Source organism: Chionomys nivalis, chromosome 7, assembly GCF_950005125.1.
Source record: "Chionomys nivalis chromosome 7, mChiNiv1.1, whole genome shotgun sequence".
Classification (NCBI taxonomy): Eukaryota; Metazoa; Chordata; class Mammalia; order Rodentia; family Cricetidae; genus Chionomys; species Chionomys nivalis.
The window spans coordinates 41,489,165-41,510,876 of record NC_080092.1 but is presented as its reverse complement, the minus strand read 5'-3'; the positions used below and the strand labels follow the sequence as shown (position 1 = coordinate 41,510,876).

At 42.3% G+C, this 21,712-nt stretch overlaps 1 protein-coding gene and 1 pseudogene across 1 annotated transcript; both read right to left on the bottom strand.

Moving 5' to 3' along the window:
* Window positions 1–2,275: 2,275 nt before the first annotated feature.
* LOC130877009 (putative olfactory receptor 2W6) lies at window positions 2,276–3,580 on the bottom strand (annotated as a pseudogene).
* A 10,751-nt stretch (window positions 3,581–14,331) lies between these two features.
* On the bottom strand, window positions 14,332–15,282 carry LOC130877653 (putative olfactory receptor 2W6). The gene has a single exon (XM_057775120.1). It carries the CDS (start codon window positions 15,274–15,276, stop codon window positions 14,332–14,334), a length of 945 nt encoding a protein of 314 aa, XP_057631103.1. The 5' UTR covers window positions 15,277–15,282.
* Window positions 15,283–21,712: the final 6,430 nt, after the last annotated feature.

The window sequence follows — 21,712 nt, the reverse complement described above, 5'->3', positions numbered from 1 at the left end:
TGTGTTCCCCACTCACCGGGGGAAAAATGTAGGAAAAAAAATCAAACTAAAAGATTTATTTCATCATAACATAAAATTTATTCGAACACAGCCTTTAGAGCCAGTTTGCCGAGATGGGTGGTGGAAAGTGAAAAGCCCCTTAGAGAAGGTGCTGTGCAGCTGGAGAGCAGCTTGTGATGCCCGGCAGATACAGACCAAGGACAGCAAACCATAAATAGAAAGAAAAGCACAAAGAACATAAAGAAAAAAAGCTCCATCAGTTCGCCTTTCTTCTGGATGAAGGGTTCTCAATCTGTGGGTCGTGACTCCTTTGGGATCAAATGACTCTTTCCCAGGGGTCACCTAAGACAAATATTTATACTATGATTCATAGCAGTAGCAAAATTACAGTTATACAGGAGCAACGAAAATAATTTAATGATTGGAGGTCACCATGACGTGAGGAACTGTATTAAAAATGTCGCAGCATTAGGAAGGTTGAGAACCACTCCTCTAGGAGTCCAGAGAGCAGAACAGTGTGACTATGACGTGACCCCTCCCCACTACACTGTCCGCAGCTGTTAGCCTGTAACAGACAAGTGACAAGACCATCACTGGACAGCCGCAAAGGTCATACTGTTTGAAGAAAAAGACATTTGAACATAAAAAGGATATGAAAACTGCATAACCTAAGGCATTTAGGGGTTTTGAAAAAGCAAACAGTGCTGGCACAGCTCGGAGGTATAGCTCTTAACCATGCCCAGGGCCTTGGGTCAAATCCCCAGCACTACAGACAAATGTATGCATTAAAATATTCAAACATGGAATCTAAACAACTCTCTGGAATGGTAAAATTAAAGACTACTAGTCAGAGGTATCCAAACAGGACTGAGACAAAGAGAGACAGACAGACCTTAACGGCTGATTCTCAATCCATGGAACAGGACAGAGACTAGAAATGAGGTAACTCTCCATCTAAATCCAAAAGAAGACTGCAACATTTCCCTCTTCCTTCAGAGGGTTTCCTCTTTTGGAAGAGGCCCACCCAACATAAAAGTATAAAGTCTGATGAGTGAGGTGCCAGTCTTAGCTGAAAAGCTACCCTTACAGTAAACCCAGACGGATATCTGATCAAGCATCTATGTTATATGTCCTCACCAAACTGACATACAAAGTTACCATCTCAGAGACAATGTCATTTCCAGAAAGCATAAATGCTCATTTATTTTACAATAGAGCATGAAGAGGGGGAAGAAGAGAGCCTGAATCTGATCAACACACAATATATCCATGTACAGTGTGTACAGCACAGTAAATGCCATTAATGAGAGCAACTCATGTAGTCATATAAAATGTTAAAAAGAAAAGAATAAAAGAAATTTTACTTGTATTTACAACAAAATCAAAGTTTCTCTTTCTGTTCTTCACTGTAAATTTTAAGGGGAAATGTGAAGTAAACTGTGACTTTGTCACCAGTCTTAAGATAGTCTTACTTCATGATTGTCCAGAGGGGAAAGACGAGCTGAAAATTATTTTATTTCCCTCATGATTAGCATCATCACTGCTGCCAATGATACCATCATCTTTGTTCATCCTAACTTACCCCTGCATAAGCAGCTGTGACCTTGCTCCCCAAACGTTTCCTGCCCACATGACCCCGTATCACAGCCATCCTCAGCATTTGGCCATTGAGTCCTTTCCTAATGCAGAAGCACCGGTCGCTCGGCGGATTGTTTCAGCGGGAACTCTAGAACAGTGGCTTCGAGTTTCTGTATCCACAATTAGAAATGCATTAGTGATGAGGGTAGAGGGCAGAGGTCACGTGATCGCCGAGGGTGTGCAAGACCCTGGCTTCCATGCCAACACCACAAAAGGTATAAAGGAAATAAGAGAAACAGAAAAGGAAAAAACAGACAAACAAACCAAACAAAAAAACAAAACAACAAAGGAAAACTTTAGTAATCCAAATATTTGCAATCCCAGCACTTGAGAAACTAAGGCAGGAGAGGAATCGGGCTACATAGTGAGACCCTGCCTCAAAAGCAGCAGAAGGAAAAGCAGCTCTTTTGTCACGCCGGAACAGCCCCTGACTTGCCCCACACAAATCAGCCTGCTCGGTTTCGTGCTCCTCTAGCAGACTTTGAAATGTTTGCTGCATTCATTAAACTCATTTTCTGACCTACACATGGCCCGCGACCTAAAATTTAAAATAAGCGGTGCTTTTAGTCGAAGGATTAAGTTGCATGTGCCGGGTAGGGAGGAGGATTGGCCGGTGATAACTGAGGAAGTGGTAGTGCTATTTCCACAGGGTGGAGCCATAGAGCTGTAGAATTGAGAACAGACCTTGCATGGGGAAGAGCAAATGTTCTGCCGTTAGCGTTCCAGCATCACAGGTTAGCAGCAAACAAATCACTGTCTCCACTTGGTGCAAAAAGAAAGCCATGTGCCTCCTGTCAGTTTGTTGTCTTTTGCAAACAGACATATCCCCCCAATGACATGAAGGGCTATTCCCTGAAGGCAGCAATACGTGTCACTGGTCTGGAACCTCTGGAATACAAGCCCCCAAATCTTCACCATCATCAGTTTATTGTTGTTATCATTCACCATGGTTCTGAGATGAGTGAACACCTGAGGTGAGTTCCAGGCCCCATCAGTGCCCTCCAGTGTCCAGCAGGCTTCTATCTTTTCCAAGAACCTTCAACATGGCCGCCTTCATGTCTTTGTTTCTGAGCGAGTAGATGAAAGGGTTCAGTGTGGGGGTCACCAGGCAGTAGAACAGGGTGAGAAACTTGCCCTGGTCCTGGCTTGCCACATTCCCAGGCTGCATGTACATGTAGATGATGGTACTGTAGAAAAGAGACACCACTACCATGTGTGAAGAGCAGGTGTTGAAGGCCTTGCGCCGACCAGCCACGGACTTGATTCTCAACACCGCAGCGGCGATGTAGCCATAGGAGACCAGGATCATGGTGAGAGGCACAAGGACAATGGGGATGGCCAGGAAGAAAGCTAGGCCTTCTACCCGGCTTGTGTCCACACAAGAGATGCGGATGATGGCCGGCATCTCGCACACAAAGTGGTTGATGCGGCGATGACCACATCGTCCCAGAGACATGGTCAACGGGGACATCAGTATGGAATTGGCAATGCCACTGAGCCAGGCAAAGGCTGCCAGCTTCAGGCAGAGCTGTGGGTGCATGATGGTCAGGTAATGCAGAGGCTTGCAGACAGCCACGAAGCGGTCATAGGCCATGACTGATAGGAGGATGCACTCAATGCCCCCCACGGACAGGAAGGCAAAGAGCTGAATGACACACCCTACAAAGCTTATGGTCTTCCGTGGGCCCCAGAGGTTGACCTGCAGCTGGGGAATGCTGCTTGTTGTGTAGCAGAGGTCGAGAAGAGATAGGTTGCTGAGGAAGAAGTACATGGGCGTGTGCAGCCGAAGGTCCGCTAGGGAGAGGAAGATGATGGTGGAGTTTCCCGTGACAGCCAGAAAGTAAAAGACCATATTGACAACAAAGAGGACCATCTCCAGCCTAGGACGGTCAGAGAAGCCCAGGAGGATAAAGTCCCCAGAGCTCTCATTGTTTGTCTCCATCAGCCGCGACCTCACATTCCTGTTCAGAGAGCACGACAGGCAAGGATTAGAAAATAGTCAAGTTGCCGGGCGGTGGTGGCGCACACCTTTAATCCCAGCACTTGGGAGGCAGAAGCAGGTGGATCTCTGTGAGTTCACAAGGCCAGCCTGGTCTGCAGAGTGAATTCAAGGTCAGGCGGGACTGTTATACAGAGAAACCCTGTCTCTGTCTCTTAAAACAAAACAGCAAAACAAAATAAAAAAAGCAAAAAAATAGTCAAGTTGATCTGGACACAATGGTCTCCGTCAGGGACACATTTCACCATACCATCCACATTTTAACTATAGCGACTTGCTTAATGCTTGCCTGTGACGTGAGATACCACGGATAGAAGCTCAAAACAAACTTTCCCCTAAATAGTGTTATAATTCAAGCAATTAAACAAACTAGATAAACATTCAAAAAACTTTTATTTTGAAGAAAAGCCTTTATTGATACTTTTAGAAATAAAGTAACATTTTAAAAAGTCACTTTTGCTGGTCTTCTAACACTGCAGTGCTTTTTAAAAAAATCTTGATATAACCACCTGAACTTCGAACTTCGTGAAAAAATTGTTTCAAGTAATTTGATTGGCTCTCCCATTTCCTCATCCCATGTCCATGTTTCGGTTATCATACATCAATGCAAAAACAATTGTCTCTTGTTCTTACAATCTTGTGCCATGAATTACAGGTTAGACGGGAATGGGGCACAACGTGACAGTTACTCAAATAACTAAGCTTCCAGGAAATTAAGAGCCCCATTGCCCTAAATCTTCTGGCCTCCAAGTTAATGATTTGATCTTATCTCTTGACCTAACGATTCAAGTGACATTGCCTAAAAGACCCAAAGCAGCTTTGGTTACACGGAGTTTTTATGAAAACCATGGCACACAGGAAAAAGTGCAAAAATATCTTCTAAATATGAGACTAGTTGGGTTTCCAAGCTTCCTGAAGCACTAGCATTTTGCAAGCCCAGAACTCACCTGCAGCAGGCTGCTTAGGAACACCCGTCCCTGCAGCAGCACCCTCTCCTGCATCTCTAAGAGCGGTCAGAAGAAACCGAGTCTGGGACAGAGATATTGGCTCAGATGAGGCCTTTCACAGAACCATCATTCTTGGTAAAGGTGCTGAGAGGTGAGCCAGCCGATTTTCCCAAGAGATAAACAACTGCCAAAGGCTAAAATACTCCCAGAGATGATGCTCGGGGCTTGGCCTTTCCCTCAAGAAGAGTTGCAGCCAGGCTCTTGGGCGACAGAAGTAGCTGTCCTCCCCCACACCCCAAATGCCACCCGCCTGTTACCTGCCTGTGTTTACGCTCCAACCACACTTTGGTTCCAGTAATATAATAAATAGAAATAGATGTGGCAGAAACTAAATATCACATATTCAAAGATAAGAAAAGAAAAGCTCTTTTGACCACATTCTTTAACGGAAGGACAAAGGCTATTTATTTGGTTAAAGAAATGCCTCGAGCCGGGCGGTGGTGGCGCACGCCTTTAATCCCAGCACTCGGGAGGCAGAGGCAGGCGGATCTCTGTGAGTTCGAGACCAGCCTGGTCTACAAGAGCTAGTTCCAGGACAGGCTCCAAAACCACAGAGAAACCCTGTCTCGAAAAACCAAAAAAAAAAAAAAAAAAAAAAAAAAAGAAATGCCTCGATCTATTGCTCACCGGTGAAAACCCAACTTCTGAATCACTGGAGGCAGGTCTTTATAGCAATGTGTAGGTAGAGGAATACTTGTGATATAAATAAATTGATGGATTTAATTCACTGCCAGTAAGTAAAATCCCACGTTCTAATAATGTTTGTAGCAGTGTGCAGGACAAGCTGTGAGGTGCACAACGTTAGTGCTCAGGGAAGGCAGGCCGTTTCTACCGTCCAATCCACACCTGAGAACGGATGGCCTGGAACAAACAGAAATTCCTTTGGTTTACAGTCCTTTCCAGTTTTGAAAGCTTAGGATCCTGAGGACACACTTGGCGAGTACCTTTTACTTTACCATCCCATAATAGAAGGACAGAAGAGAGAAAGAGAGGTCAGAGTCATTATCTTATTCAGAACTCACCTATATGATAGCATACCCACCCCCATGCTAATAGCCTAATAACAGTGCTAACCCCGGGCTTCAGGGAGAGCCTTTATAACCTACGCACCTTCAACAGTATCCACTCTCAACACTGCTGGACCGGGGAGTCAGTGTCCAATACGTGAACTTTGGAGGACACTATCAAATTATAACAGTAGCTATGTGAGTGACAAAATTAAAGAGGGTTTTCTGAAGAGGAAAACAACTCTTTGTTGATTGGAAACCTTAACCTAACTAAACAGCAAATATCTAGGGAACAAAGACAAGAATGGTCCAAGGAGCTTGATCAGACATTGGCTTGGTGTTTGCTATCATTTGCCAGGTAAAACTTAAAGATGAGGAGCAAGAGAGAGAGATAGAAGCATTAATTTGCTCTGAAAGACTGACCTGGAAGTGAGTATTTAGATGTTCAGTACATGGCAAACACACTGTTAACTGCAACAAGCAACCTTACCCCCACTACAGAAATGATCACCCCCTCCACTTGCTCCATGGAAAGGGGGTGACACAGATACCCTATGCCCCCCAATATTTTTCCCCACACTGAATTGGGGAGACTTTTAAAGGGTTGAGACTCATTAGGAAATCAAGACGCTCCTATCGAGGTCTTCTGAAGACACTAAGTTATTTATAATACTGAATTCCCTGGCTCCTTGGCTCCCATTCCCAGGAGTTAGAAAGACTAGCTCAGAGAAACAACTCTCGGGAGATTTTTTTGTAGTGGGTATAGAGAGAGGTAATTAATTAGTCTCAACAGTAAGTTCACTTAAGATACATCCCTTACAATGAACCAAATTCAGAAATGAGAGAAATAACTTCTCCTAAGAGTATTAACTGTTTGATTATAAAGAATTGGTTGAGCACATTTTTGAATTGCAAAGTCATTGTATTTAATTTCTTCTGCTCTTAAAATATGCTACATTTCAAATTACAAAGTGTTTTCTATAATAAATTTTAATTTCAGCCCAATCCTTTTCAAACTGAGATTTTAAAAAACTCACAGGCGGTAACCCAGACCCAGAAAGACAATTATCATATATACTCACTCATAAGTGGTTTTTAAACATAAAGCAAAAAAAAAAAACAGCTTACAAACCACAATTCAAGAAAACCTAGACAACAATGAGGACTCAATAGAGACATACATGATCTAATCTGCATGGGAAGTACGAAAAGACAAGATCTAAGTAAATTGGGAGCTTGGGACCTTGGAAGAGGGTTGAAGGGGAGGGAAGAGGCAGGGAGGGAAGCAGAGAAAAATGTAGAGTCCAATAAAAATCAATAAAAAAAATAAATAAAATAAAAAACTCACAGGGCATAAATGCTTGTCGAAGATTTTTACCTATATCACTCAAATACTGGCAATAGTTAGAAAGAAAGATTGGCAGAATAAATTAAAAAATTTCTTAGAAAGAAAGATTGGCAGAATAAATTAAAAAATTGCATTTTGCTAACTTGTTCATATTGTTGAAATGATCAAGAAAATGTGAGCCTAGTTTGAGCAAGACGGCGATGCAAAAGGATAGGTTCTTTTAAATGAATAAGCATGGTACATATTTTCTAGTAAAATTAGAAGTGAGTGAGGTATCCAAATAATGTAGTGACTATAATACAAATGATAAAGGTTAAAATGTTTAATCCATTTGAATATCACTACAAAAATTTTTATGAGTGGGCACAAGATAGGCTCCATGATTAGAGAGGTTTTAGTGGAGAGAGAGAGAGAGAGAGAGAGAGAGAGAGAGAGAGAGAGAGAGAGAGAGAGAGAGAACGAGAGAGAACAACCAGAGGAATCTGGAAGAGTCCAGAGCGAGAGAAAAAGAAGCAGGCTAGACATGACCAGGTCTATCTGCAAGAGAGTGTGACTAGGGATGGAAGGTGTCTGGAGGGCAGCATGGGCTTTGATATGGAACGGTAGGTATACTTCAAGAGACCCTTTCTGGCTGATAGAAACCCATTTCACAGGTTCCTGAGCAATGCTGGCTGTGGGCTCTTAGGAACTCTTCTATAGCCCAACCTGAGCCGAGCCAAACCGGTCCCTTCTAGACACATGTGCCTCCTTTAGTTTCCTTTGGACCTGACAGTTTCCACCTAGCATAAAACAAAAACTGTCAATGATTGACCAAAGTTTTGTTATTCCAAAAAGAGACTTGATTAGCCTACATTACATTACATTTTCACACGCTTCGTTGTGATATATTCATACATACTTTACTTTGGTTGTTCCTTCTCCCCTCTCATGCATTTCCCCTCCCCACCCCTTCCTTAAAACCCCTACATCAGTGGTGGCACATGCCTTTAATCCCAGAACTCAGGAGGTAGAGGCAGGTGGATCTCTGTGAGTTCGAGGCCAGCCTGCTATACAGAGTGAGTTCCAGGACAGGCTCCAAAAACCTACAAAGAAACTCTGTCTTGAAAAACAAAACAAAACAAAAACAAAAACAAAAAAAACAATCCACAAACACAAACAAACAAACAAAAAACACCTAAAAACCTCTGCAACACCTCTCATGGTCCCCTTCTGATTTCATGACATAAATCCACCCTCACTCCTACATAAATGCACACGTGTAATAATTAGGAGCTCAGACATGTATGAGAGAGAACACACGTTTTTCTGAGTCTGGGTGACCTCACCTAGTATAATAATTTCTATATACATCATCTTTCCTGAAATTTTATAGTTTTGGTTTTCTTTACAGCTGAATAAAATTTAGCTGTGTATACACGCCACGTTTTCATCATCCATTTGTCCACTGATGGACACCCAGGCTGATTTCGTTTCCTTGCTTTTGTGAACAGTGGATGATGAATGTGGATGTGCAAGAACCTCTGGGTAGGAACGCAGAGATCTTTGGGCTAGGTATGTGCCAGCAAATGCCATAATGAATCCTGCTACATTGTATTTAACTATTGAAAGACTTTAAAAGAAAGTCAATACATTTAAAAAGTACATTTTAAAGACTCCTTCCAAAATAGTTGAGCATCAGTGCCCCCCAGACCTGACTCCTGTACAGCACCATTCACACCTACTGCCACACTGAGGTATAGAAACCAGGGAGTATGGAGTACTAAGCAGGACGACGTTGTGCAGCTCATTCTTGTCAGGTAGGAAATCTGAAAGGGCTTTTACTTTGATGCTTTTAAAAATTGGCTTCACTGAGGTATTACTTACATACATCAAATTCATATTTTTCTAATCTTCTTCTTCTTCTTCTTCTTCTTCTTCTTCTTCTTCTTCTTCTTCTTCTTCTTCTTCTTCTTCTTCTTCTCCTTCTCCTCCTCCTCCTCCTCCTCCTCCTCCTCCTCCTCCTCCTCCTCCTCCTCCCTCTTCTTCTTCTCTCTCACCACTGAGTCCAATTAGAGCTGTCCATATGCACAAGGGTGTGGAGCCATCCTCAGGAGCAAGATCCCTCTACAAGGGACCACACCCTTAAAGAAAACTGACTCTCCCTCTCCTGGCAGCCACCAACTATCAAAGTTCCTCGGGTAGGAATGGGGATCATGCGTCTCTCCCCACTCTATCCTGAAATATTTATTCCTTTGATCCGAGGTCTATTAGCTTCCCAGCCATGGATTCTTGGTCAGATTTAGAGCATCTGGCGTGTTTCCCTGTGAAGCGAGACTTAAATGCAGCAACGAATCAGCTGGTTATCCCTGTACCGTTCCTCCTGCTTGCACACCATGTGTAGATCTTGCCAAGCCAGTGCACACTGCAGCTCCCAGGGTTCACCACTGGTTAAGAATGTTACTGACTTTTCTCCTCCAGCAAGCTGCATAACACCTCTGGTACTGTAAAAGCTAGCCAACAAGAAGGGAAGTTTCCTAGTTAGTACTAACTTTGAATTGGATCTTGAAGAAAGCAGTAAAAATTGAGAAGAGAGGTTCATTAGATAGAAAACATAGAGTTGTTTCTGGAAAAAAAATAAATCAATTAGTAAACAATGTAAATAAACCTTAAAATAATCTGACCTGCACAGAAACATTCTATAGTATTTGAGCAACTGTATGAATTCGTTTTAATTGTAAACATTTGTTATGCAGGTTTATGGGGTGCATTATGATGCCTTGACAATATACAGTAGGAAGAGAATCAGAAAATTAGATTCTCAAAAGCACCATTGGCAAAAATTAACAATAACAAAGAAAAACTTAGATTGGTATTTCTACTTCTTTTTTGAATTGCATTAATTATATTTAACAAGTCAACACTTTGAAATTTTAAAAAAATCTTATACTGAAGTCTTTTTTTTTACTTAAGAAGGTAAAGCACTGAGATACAATATGCGTGAATCAAAGAATGGGGCAGAAAAAAGTCCACAGAAACAACAGAACATCTACAAAGTCATGGGAACTGAACAACTCACTAATGAATAAAAAAGTAGGTCAAGGCAGAATTAAGAAGGAAATTGCAACCAGCATGGTATTGGCATACTAAAAGACATACTGATCCATAGAATTGAATTGAAGAACCATTTATATGTCCACAAACTAAAGACATCTGTTTTTTTTTTTTTCAGAGAAACCAAAAATACACACTGGAGAAAAGACAGCATCTCCAACAAATGGCACTGGCCAAACTGGATGGTGCATATAGAAGAATGAAATAGATCCATATCTGTTCCCTACACAAAACTCTATTCTAAATGGGTAAAGACCTCAACATATGACCACACACCCTGAATCTGATAGAAGAGAGATTAGGAATAGGCTTGAACTCGTGGCGCAGGAAAAGACTTTCAGAACAGGGTACCAATAGTACATGCATTAAGAACAACAGTTAATGAACAGGATGGACATCATGTAACTGAGAAATTTCTGTATGGTAAAAGACACCATCGTTTTAAAATATCAACCAATTATATATATAAATATATAAAGATCTTTACCAATTAATTATACATCTGATTGAGGATTAGTATCTAGAATATATTAAGAAACTGAATATCAAGAAAATACCCCAGTAAAAACTGGGGTATAGATCTAAGTAGAAGTTTCTCAAAAAAGAAATACAAATGGCTGAGACACACTTTAAGAAATGCACAATGGTCTTAGCCATCAGGGAAATACAAATTAAAACTACTCTGAGCCAATGTGGTGGTGGTGCCCACACTCACGAGGCAGAGGTAGGAGAATCTCTGTGAGTTTGAGGCCAATCTGGTCTACAGAGTGGGTGCCAGAACAGCCAGGGCTACGTAGAGAAACCCTGTCTCAAAACAAACAAACACACAAACAAACCAAAAAACTACAGTAACATTTCATCTTACACCACTCAGAATGGCCAAGATCAATAAAACAAATGGCAATACATACAAAAGAGGATGTTGGGAAAGGAGAACATTTATTTAGTGCTGGTGGGAGTGCAAAATTGTACAACCACTATGGAAATCAGTGTGGCAGTTCCTTGGAAAGCCAGGAACAGATAGATCTACATGAAGATCCAGCTGTACCACTCTTGGGCATGTACCCAAAGGACTACATTCTTCTGCTGAGACACTTGCTCATCCATGTTCATCGCTGCTCTATTTATAGTAGGCAGAAGTTGAAAACAACCTAGATGTGCATCAACAGATGAGCGATAATGAAAATGTGGTACATTTACACAATGGAATATTATTCAATTGCTGAGAAAAATGAAGTTGTGAAATTTGCATGAACGTGAATGGAGCTAGAAAAAAAATCATTCTGAGTGAGGTCACCCAGACACAAAAAGACAAATATTGTACATTTTCTCTTCTATGTGAGTATTAGTTTTTAAACCGTCAATGTGTGTGCTACAATCAAAATAAGCACAGAGGTTAGGTACCTTAAGCGATGATGGAGGAGAAGATGAATTTCCAAGGAAGGGGAAATCAAATAGTTTGTTTTGGAGAGATAAAGGGGAAGCTAGATAGAAATATTACAGAAGGAAGGGATGGAAAAGAGAGATGAAGGAGGGAATATGGGGAGAGAAAACTAACACTAAGGCTATTTGAAAAACCATACGGAAACCTACTGCTGTAGAAGCTTCCTAACATACTTATTTAAAAGGAATCAAAATGGAATCACCATATATTTAGTGGAAACAGTGCTTCAAATAAACATATTGCCGCCAAGACATCCAGTGCCAGAAATAGGTTACATCTTGTTGAGTCATTGCCAAAGGTGCCCCGTGGAAATCCCCAGATATCATGTTATTGCTCTGGTTGTTGGTTACTCTCCACAACCTGACAGTAAGGCCCTACTGCCGAATACAGCTCTTACTTACGGCATCGAACTCAGATAAATTGAGCTGGTGCCTAGAAGCTTCACCTCTACTGTGGAGTATCCACAATTCTTGAAGGAACTCTGCATGCTACCAGAGGAGAAAAGTAGTGATCAATATCACCAACCACAAACTCTGTGACCTACAGCAGTGACCATTATGGAAGAAAAACTGGCTCTATAGTGACACAAATGTTATGGGACTAACCAACCCCTTTTACATTGGATTTAAGGCCCACTTTGTGAGACGGGACCCATACCTGACACTGCTATCATGGTCAAAAACTTGAGATTAGATTGATCACAGGCCTTGGGGAAACTTAATTCTATTATTCTGCCAAAAGAACACAACATTAAATGAATTCTGCCTCAATCCACTCTCAAGAAGGTTGTGTCAAGAAGAGAAGTTTTTTGAGACAGATGGATTAACACAGAAACTAGACACAGCTGGGCAATGCAAAGGTCATAAGAGACCTTGGAGCACTCAGTCCTACAAGGGATGTTTTCATCAAATCTCTCCCCTCAAGGCTACAGGAAGCTACACAGAGGAGAAAGCAGAAAGACTGCAAGAACCAGAGGTGACAGATGATTCCAAGGAAACCGTGTCTTCTAGACACAATAGGGCAGATGCATCTATGAATTCATGGAGACCATAGAAACACGCACAAGATCTGTAAAGATTCGAACCCATGGGGTTCCAACACTAAGATGGGGTAGAGTACACAGGCTCCCATCCCTAACCAAGAAGCTATCTGCTATTGATATCTGCTGGCAAAGAGAAAATCGGTTTTATCCAATGCAATCTCACAGGGTATATAAACCACAATTCAGGGCAGGACTAAGCTCAGGAGTTGTTGGTCAATACAAAATAAACTCAGTGGTATTTTTGTGGACTCTTTGTCTCATTTTGCTTTGTTTGGGCATCTTCTGTCTTATTGGTCTTTATTTTTATTTTTGTTTTGTGGGGTTTTTGTTGTTGTTCCTTTGTTTGGAAAGAGAGAGAGCACAAACATTAAGTTCAGTGGGTGGGGGTGGGGAAGATTTGGATGTGGAGGGAAAATGTGATCAAAATATACTGTATTCATTTTTTCAATAAAAAAGAGAGATTGCTGCTTTTGCTAAACTTGGTGGCACACACATTTAAAGTCAGCACTCAGGAGGCACGGTTGATGGAGAGAGTTTGGGAAATTCTTAGAAAAATGTGTGTTAAAAGTTGTAACTCTGCCTGGTGGCGGTGGTGGCACATCATCCTGGACACCCAGGGTGGTTACACAGAGAAACCCTGTCTCAAAAAGAAAGGAAGGAAGGAAGAAAGGAAGGAAGGAAGGAAGGAAGGAAGGAAGGAAGGAAGGAAGGAAGGAAGGAAGGAAGGAAGGAAGGAAACTAGTCATTATCCCCTGTCAAGTTTTGGAAATTCTGCAACTCATAGTAAGTACTACTTTCCAGAGGCACTGATTTTGCAAGCTTGGTCCTCAGTAATTTTTGATGGGGTGGTAACTAATCTAAATACAGGAGAGCTCTCTTTGGAGAGGGCTATTTACGGCTATTTGTGATCACCTGTTTAAAGAAACCAGAGTTATCAGTTCCAAGTCCGTGTCCTTTGCTGTAGGTAGCCTACTTAGAAGTACTTTGCTAAGTAAAACATCCAGGAGGAAGATGCAAGTGACTGACTCAGCAATTCCTATTCAGACAGTAGCTTAAAGGTGAGCCCTCACCTGGGGAGCCTCCACATGCCCAGCACAAAATGCTATGATTTTTACTGATGTTGATGTCTTCTAGTCTGAAAAATGCCAGTCATAAATACGACAGATTTGAGTAAAGGCCACATTCGTTGTCTCATTGTTTTCGGTGTTGACTACATTGTGTGCAGGTTGTTCAGTGTCTCTGTAGGTACCTTGCAGTTGTGGCTAGTTCATGAGAGTAAAGGCATCCCAGGCAATGCCTACAGATGGGGAAAGATACTTCCAATCCGGAGATGCAGGGTTGGCTCAGTCTTAGACTCACGTGGTTATCTACACACCCGAGGCTACACAAATCACCTATTCAGGTTGAGCAGCCTCAATCTGAAAATCCAAAACCTAAATTTCCAAAATCCCAAGCTTTTTGAGCACAAACATGACATCCACCACGAATGGAAAAGTACACCTCTGATCTCATGACACAGACCATAGGCAGAGCACAGGTGCCTTAAAAAATACTGTATAAAGTTACTTATAGACTATGTGTAAAGGATATTTGTGAAACATAAGTGAACCCCATTTTAGCCTAGGGGTTCTTCCCCAAGTTATTTTATCACACACAAGCAAATGCTTTATAACAATGAAATCGAAGGCAATTCTAGTCTCAAGGACTTTGGATAAGGCTACTATGGCCACCTTGTGTTGGTCAAGCGTTCCTCTACTTAAGCGTCTCCAGTCCCTTTCTCTCGTCCTAGGAACTTCCTCACTGCCCCCTTCACATCCTTGTTCCTCAGAGTATAGATGAGGGGGTTGACGCTGGGTGTGACGATGGTGTAGAAGAGAGTGAGAAATTTGCCTTGATCTTGGGAGTAGCTGTTGGCCGGCTGTAAGTACATGTAGATGATGGTCCCATAGAAGAGGGAGACCACCGTCAGGTGGGATGAGCAGGTGTTGAAAGCCTTCCTGCACCCTGCTGTTGACTTCATCCTCAGCACCATGGCAGCAATCAAGCCGTAAGATAGAAGGATGAGGGAGAGGGGCACCAGGAGAAGGACCACCCCCAGGACAAAAGCACAAGCTTCTACAAGCATGGTATCTTCGCAGGACATGGCAATAAGGGCAGGCATCTCACAGAGGAAGTGGTCCACCCTCCGATGTCCACACCGGGAGAGCTGCATCGTCTGAGGACACATGACAAATGAGTTTAGGAAGCCACAGCACCAGGCAACACTCACCAGCTGTAGGCAGAGGCGTGGGTGCATGACCACTGTGTAGTGCAGGGGCCGGCAGACAGCCACATAGCGGTCATAGGACATGACGGCCAAGAGAACACACTCAGTGGAGCCCAGAACCATATAGATGTAGAGTTGAGCTGCACAACCATGGTAGGTGATGCTCTTGTCTGGGCCCCAAAGATTCCACAGCAGCTGGGGGACAATGCTCGTAGTAAAGCAAAGATCCAGGAAAGACAGGTTCCCAAGAAAGAAGTACATGGGCGTGTGGAGCCTGGGGTCTATGAGTGACAAGAGGATGATCGCAGTGTTGCCCACCAGAGTTAAAACATAAAAGACTAAGATAAAAGCAAAGAGAATCATCTCCAGGCTAGGCCGATCAGAAAATCCCACCAGGATGAAGTCCTGTAGGTAGCTGTCATTGGTCCTCCCCATAACCTTTGTCAGCCAGCTATTATGAAGAAACAACACAAGGGTGAGATAAGAAAGCTATTTGACCTTTCTTTTTTGGCATACATTTAACTAATAGTTATATGCAAAGTTGTGTAACTGAAGCCCTTGAGGGGGAGAGGACTCTGCAGTTGTCCTCTTTGGAGAAAAAAAAAGGTATATGAATAATGACAAAGAAAGAGGAGAAAGTTAAAGTTCATTAAAACAATATTCACTAAAATGCTGTTTGAAAAAAATCACTCCCAATGGATCAGGAGATCCCACGAAAGTGATAACATTATAGAATTCTAGATGTGAGAATTGTTTGTTTATATTCTAAATACAAGAACTTGACATGTGGCAGATTAAGCAAAACTTATCAGAAAAAGGAAGTAGTCTGTAGAAAGGCATGAAGGAGCAATTATTTCATGGATGATGCTGAGAGTTATTAAAATTCATGTCAGTCACAGATGATGATTAAAGCCAGGGGAAGTACACATCAGGAAACTCCTTAAAGGTCAGTAATTTGATTAAGATGGAACTTATTTCTCTTCCAAGAGCTTACATGAAGAAAAGCTAGCACAGAAGGAAGCTAAACTGCAAGCCAGACACTTGCAGACCCTTCACAGGGTCATCTCAACTGTATCCTGGAACAGAAGAGCATCGTCCATGAAGAAAAATGCTGAAGACAGCATGGAATGACAGCTCCACGTCAAAGGAAGAGTCACGTGCCTGTTAGAATCATGGGCTCAGAGCTCGCTCACTCTGCATTCCTCCGTTAGTGCTGTCTAACTCACGCCCATCAGGACTATGGTTAACGTTAGCACTCTATCTCTGCTGGTGGCATGTGGCAGCTTTTAGTAAGGCCATTAATAAAAAAAAAAGCTTATGTTTATTCTCAAAATCTACAAATGTAGAGCATTTGATAGGTCTCTGGGCTAAGACAGACCCATACATAGGTGTCCTGTTCAAGCTGGATAGCTTTTTACTTAAGAAAGGAGGAGGAGTGTGTTTTGTATTTCAGCAGGAGTGGAAAAACGGGTAGAAAAAAAAACACAAATAAGCCTCAGATTCACTGTGTTCAACTCGATGCACTTGCCTGTTTCTGAGCTGGATGCAGCTGCTGACTTCCAAGTCAGGATTCTAGATTGCAGGTTGGTGCTGGGACCTTTTTCCCTGGTGCTCCAACAAAGGGAACACGCAGCAGTAATCACATATCCAATAGCGTCCAAAACCAGCTACGAGACTCATCAACACAGTCACACCCACGTCAAAGTCTCCATCCTTATTCTTATCGGAGTACGGAATACCTAAGATCCTGTCATCTCTCCTCACTCAGTTCCAGAGGTCAGCCAGGAGTTTTCCCAGAAATAAGGCAGCCAGTTCTGGCCACCTTTAGTTTCTAGAAATCCAGTGGAAAAGAAATGACTAACCACGAGCAGGCATGGCCAAGGATGGCATCTTCTACTATGGCTACACCGGCAGCATGGTGTTGTTCAAATCATGGTGTCTTATCTCACCACTGGGTGCAGACACCCTAGGGTCAGAAGACAGAAGCTTAACCTAGGGATGAAGGAAAACATGCTTAGTTCTAATAGCCTGGAGAATATGAACAACATCATTTTATTGGTTCTTATGAGGTAAATAGGAGGAAATTTTAATAACTTGCTGATTTGGAGATTTAGAAGAGTCTGGGGACAGAAAAGAAACGAACACCTGTTTACAGATGAGGTCCTCGGGGGGAATGTTCTCCTGAAGAGATTCACCCCATCCCTCCTCCCATTCAAAGACAGAACTCCCAAGGTAGTAGTGTTGGCAAGTCCCCAGAATGTGTCTCAGGGGCTCTAAGAGAAAACTGATTTCTGGGTTGTATGTTAAAAAATAAAATATTTGGTCTAAAAACATTATATATGTGTGTGTGTGTATATATATATATATATATATATATATATATATATATATCCTGATTATGGCTTCCCTCCCTTTACTCCCAGTTCTTCTTTGCCAGATCTACCTCCTTTCTGTCTCTCATTAGAAAACAATCAGGCATGTAAGATGTAAGGGATAATAATAAAAATAATAATTTTTTAAGTGTGGGGAGATAAACAGAGTACTGAGTTGGACATGTACCCTTCACCGTGGGAAGAACAGGGAGAGGGTGACAGGCACAGGGCACTCTGGAGAAGCCAAGAGGACACTTTCTTCTCTGTACACTATACACCATTTAATTCCTACCTGATTGGACAGTACCAATCAAGAGTACGATACACAGCCAGTGCAATGATCACAAGTCATCATACAGGGCACCCCACCTCTCTTCTTCTCAGAGGGTGTAAATTCTAGGGGCCAAAATGAACTAATCTTAACTCTGGCAAGACAGTCATCATATGGGAACCCCACTCTCCATAGCACATTGAGGCAGGACCAAGGCCCTTCCCCTGCATTAAGGCTGAGCATGGCATCCCTCCATAAGAAATGGGATCCAATAAGCTAGCTGATGCACCAGAAATAGATCCTGGTCCTACTGCCAGGTGCCTCACACACAGTCCAAAGTTCAGTCCCATGGAGGCTCCGCAGCTGTCGGTCTAGAGTTCATGAGTTTCCCTAGCTTGGTTCAGCTGCCTCTGTAGATTTCTCCTTCATGATCTTCACCTCCCTTGCTCACATAGTCCCTCCTCCCTCTCTTTGACTGGATTTCCGGAGCTCAGCCTGGGGCTTGATTGTGGATCTCTGCATCTGGTCCTGTCAGTTGCTGGATGAAAGCTCTATGTGGTAGTTGGGGTGGTCACCAACCTTATTACACAAGCAGGCCAGTTCAGGCACTCTCTCCACTATTGCTAGGAGTCTTCGCTGGGGTCATCCTTGTGGATTCTTGGGAATTTCCCTAGCATCAGGTTTCTCCCTAACCCCATAGTGGCTCCTCTATCAAGATCTCTCTTTCATTTCTCTCCCACTCCATCCCTCTCCCCCCTCGACCATCCCATTCCCTCAAATTCTCATCTCCCATTCCATTCCCTTTACCGACCCCCACCTCAGTTAATCCAGGAGATCTCTTCTAATTCCCCTTTCCAGGGCGATCCATGTGTCTCTCTTAGGGTTTTCCTTATAACCTAGCTTCTCTGGAGCTGTAGACTGTAGTCTGGCTATCCTTTGCTTTATGTCTAATATCCACTTATAATTGAGTACATACCATGATTGTCTTTCTGAGTCTGGGTTGCCTCACTCAGGATGTTTTTTTCTAGTCCCATCCATTTGTGTGCAAATTTCATGATTTTTTTTTACAGCTGAGTAATACTCCATTGTGTAAATGTGCCACATTTTCTTTATCCATTCTTCAATTGAGGGTATCTAGATTGTTTCCAGGTTCTGGCTATTACAAATAATACTGCCATGAATGTTATTGAGTAAGTGTCCTTGTGGTATGATTGAGCATCCTTTGGGCATACACCCAACTGTGGTATTACTGGGTCTTGATGTAGATTGATTCCTGATTTTCTGAGAAATCACCATACTGATTTCCAAAGTAACTGTACAAATTTGCACTCCCACCAGCAGTGGAGGAGTGTTCCCCTTACTCCACATCCTCTCCAAATTAAGCTATTCTCAGTATTTTTGATCTTAGTCATTCTGACAGGTATCTCAGAGTTGTTTTGATTTGCATTTCCCTGATGATTAAGGATGTTGAGAAATTTTTTAAATGTCTTTTGGCCATTTGAGATTCTTCTGCTGAGAATTCTCTGTTTACCGCTGTATCCCATTTTTAATTGAATTATTTTATAATCATATTGGTGACTACCCCAACTACCACATAGAGCTTTCATCCAGCAACTGACAGGACCAGATGCAGAGATCCACAATCAAGCCCCAGGCTGAGCTCCGGAAATCCAGTCAAAGAGAGGGAGGAGGGACTATGTGAGCAAGGGAGGTGAAGATCATGAAGGAGAAATCTACAGAGACAGCTGAACCAAGCTAGGGAAACTCATGAACTCTAGACCGACAGCTGTGGAGCCTCCATGGGACCGAACTAGGCTCTCCATATGTGGGAGACAGTGGTGAAGCTTGAACTATCTGGCAGGCTTCTGGCAACAGGACCAGGATCTATTTCTGGTGCCTGAGCTAGCTTGTTGGATCCCATTTCTTATGGAGGGATGACATGCTCAGCCTTAATGCAGGGGGAAGGTGCTTGGTCCTCCCCTAACTTAATGTGTCAGACTTTGTTGACTCCCTATGGGAGCCCTTACCCATTGGGAGGAGTGGATGGGGGTATGATCTGGGGGGAATAAAGGAGAGGGGAGGAGGGGTAGGGGGAGAACTGTGATCAGAATGTAAAATGAAATTTTAAAAAATAAATAAATAAAATAAAAATGAAGTAACCTAACTAGTAACCTAGAATTAATCAACACAAGATGCACAAATTTATGATATAAACATTTTAATAAATAAAATATGAACTATACAGTGTATAAAATATTGAACAAAATATTTTGTATCCTGATGACTACAAAGTGAATCAAAAAATTTATGTAGATTGTGCAATCTAAAATAGGGTCAAACATATGGACTTTGTGTTTGTTTTTAATAAACCGGTATGTATAGCCCAGGATGGCCTGGAAATTGCTAAATAACTCTGGCTGACTTTCAATTTTGGATTCTACTGTAATAGGCTATGTCATTAGGATTATAATGTGTGCCTCCACACCCTAAAAGACATTTTCTTTCTTTTTTTCCTGAGATAGAGTTCCCTTCTGTAGCCCTAGCTGTCCTGGAACTCACTTTGTAAACCAGGCTGGCCTCGAACTCAGAACTTGGAGAGATCTGCCTGCCTCTGCCCCCTAAATGCTGTGATTAAAGGCATGCACTGCCACACACGCTTTCATTTATAATATTTCTAAACAATCTTGGGCACTGGAGAGATTGCTCAGCAGGTAAGAACCCTTGTTGTTCTTAAGAGGACCTGGATTCATTTCCCAGAACCCATGTGGCAGCTCACAATAGCCCATAACTCCAGTTTTAATGCATCTGATGTCTTCTTTTAGAATCCACAGATACCAGGCAAACACACAATGCACACACAGGTGTTCAGACAAAACACTTACATACATAAAATAAAAATAAATCCCTTTTAAAAGTAAAAAACAAGCTTTCTCATGCCTTTCTAAATATGACAATATTTTAATCACACGCCAAAGTTGTGATCCTATAAAAACTTAATAGTGACTCTCAAGATACAGGAAACCCATATTTAAAGAAACTTGGTGCATGTTGCAGTATATGAAATGTAGTATAGGTCAATAAACCATTTTATTGTAACAAGAATGGTCACTTCCCTTGTTCCAGAGATATGGTTCATTGACAGCTTGGTTTTGTTCTTTTTATATTCCTTCAATTCCAGCTTTCTACCATATGCTGTTTTCCACGCATCTTCCCTAAACTCGATATAACTGGTTCTACCATTGAAACCCACGCTCCTCTACATGCAAATTTTATACCTTAGCTGTCTCTATAACCAGCCACCCAGTATGATGCAGGGAATATTGGAAAGGTGGTGTAGAGTTGACGCGTACAGGAACATACTGACTTTTGCTATGAATAAAGACTATCTTACGTTTTATGGAAATGGGGAAAGTACAGACAAAGTGATGGCGGTGCTTCCAATGTGGCCTTTGGCTGAGGTAGAAAAGGTTGTGCCCTCTTCCTGGGGGTGAAGCTTTCATCAACACAGCATGAGACCGCCTGGGTGGGATAGTCATGATGGTCTAGGTATTTCTCAAGAGCTCAGGCAGCCTGATCTTTGAAGTCCCTTGAAGGTTGATGATGGAAGAAAGCAGAGAAAACACGAATTTACCATGTGGTGAAAGTACATTTCTACGAAAGCGGTATTCTGAAATGTATTTCATCCAGATGTCAAAAAATTGCCCCTCTAGCAAGAAAATGAAAATCTACCCAACTTCTCAGAGCATTGATTTGCTTATGTTTAAAGTACACTGACTTCGTTAAGGTGGACATCAGACTGCCCGTGTTATGCTCTTTGTTGGGATTCCCAGGCACAAGAGGAGGCCACAGACTATCTTGATCCTGTCTTATGAAATATTTTTTGTTTGATTTCATGTGTGGAGTTCACTCAGGCATATTCCCCAGAGCAAAGATGATTCTAGACACAATAAATGAAAAGAAGCACAAATCCCACTAGCATACTCTTCTCTACAAACAGACCCTTAGACTTAATGATGTACACACAGCACTCAGCTTAGGTCTCAGAGGATGCACGGAGTAAGCTCAGAAGTTCCTCCTGACTCTCAGCATCACCAAATCCTCTTTCCTGGCTGGACTGTGGTTACTCTATCTTCCCATCCTCTGAAAAAGAACCACATCTCTTTGAGTAAGGTCTCAACTTTCCCATTGCTGGCTCCTTACTCTGCATCTCTTCCTTCTTCAGCCTGGG

Excerpts from the sequence above, each read along its gene's own strand:
- LOC130877653 (XM_057775120.1), bottom strand. The coding sequence starts at position 15,276 with ATGGGGAGGACCAATGACAGCTACCTACAGGACTTCATCCTGGTGGGA.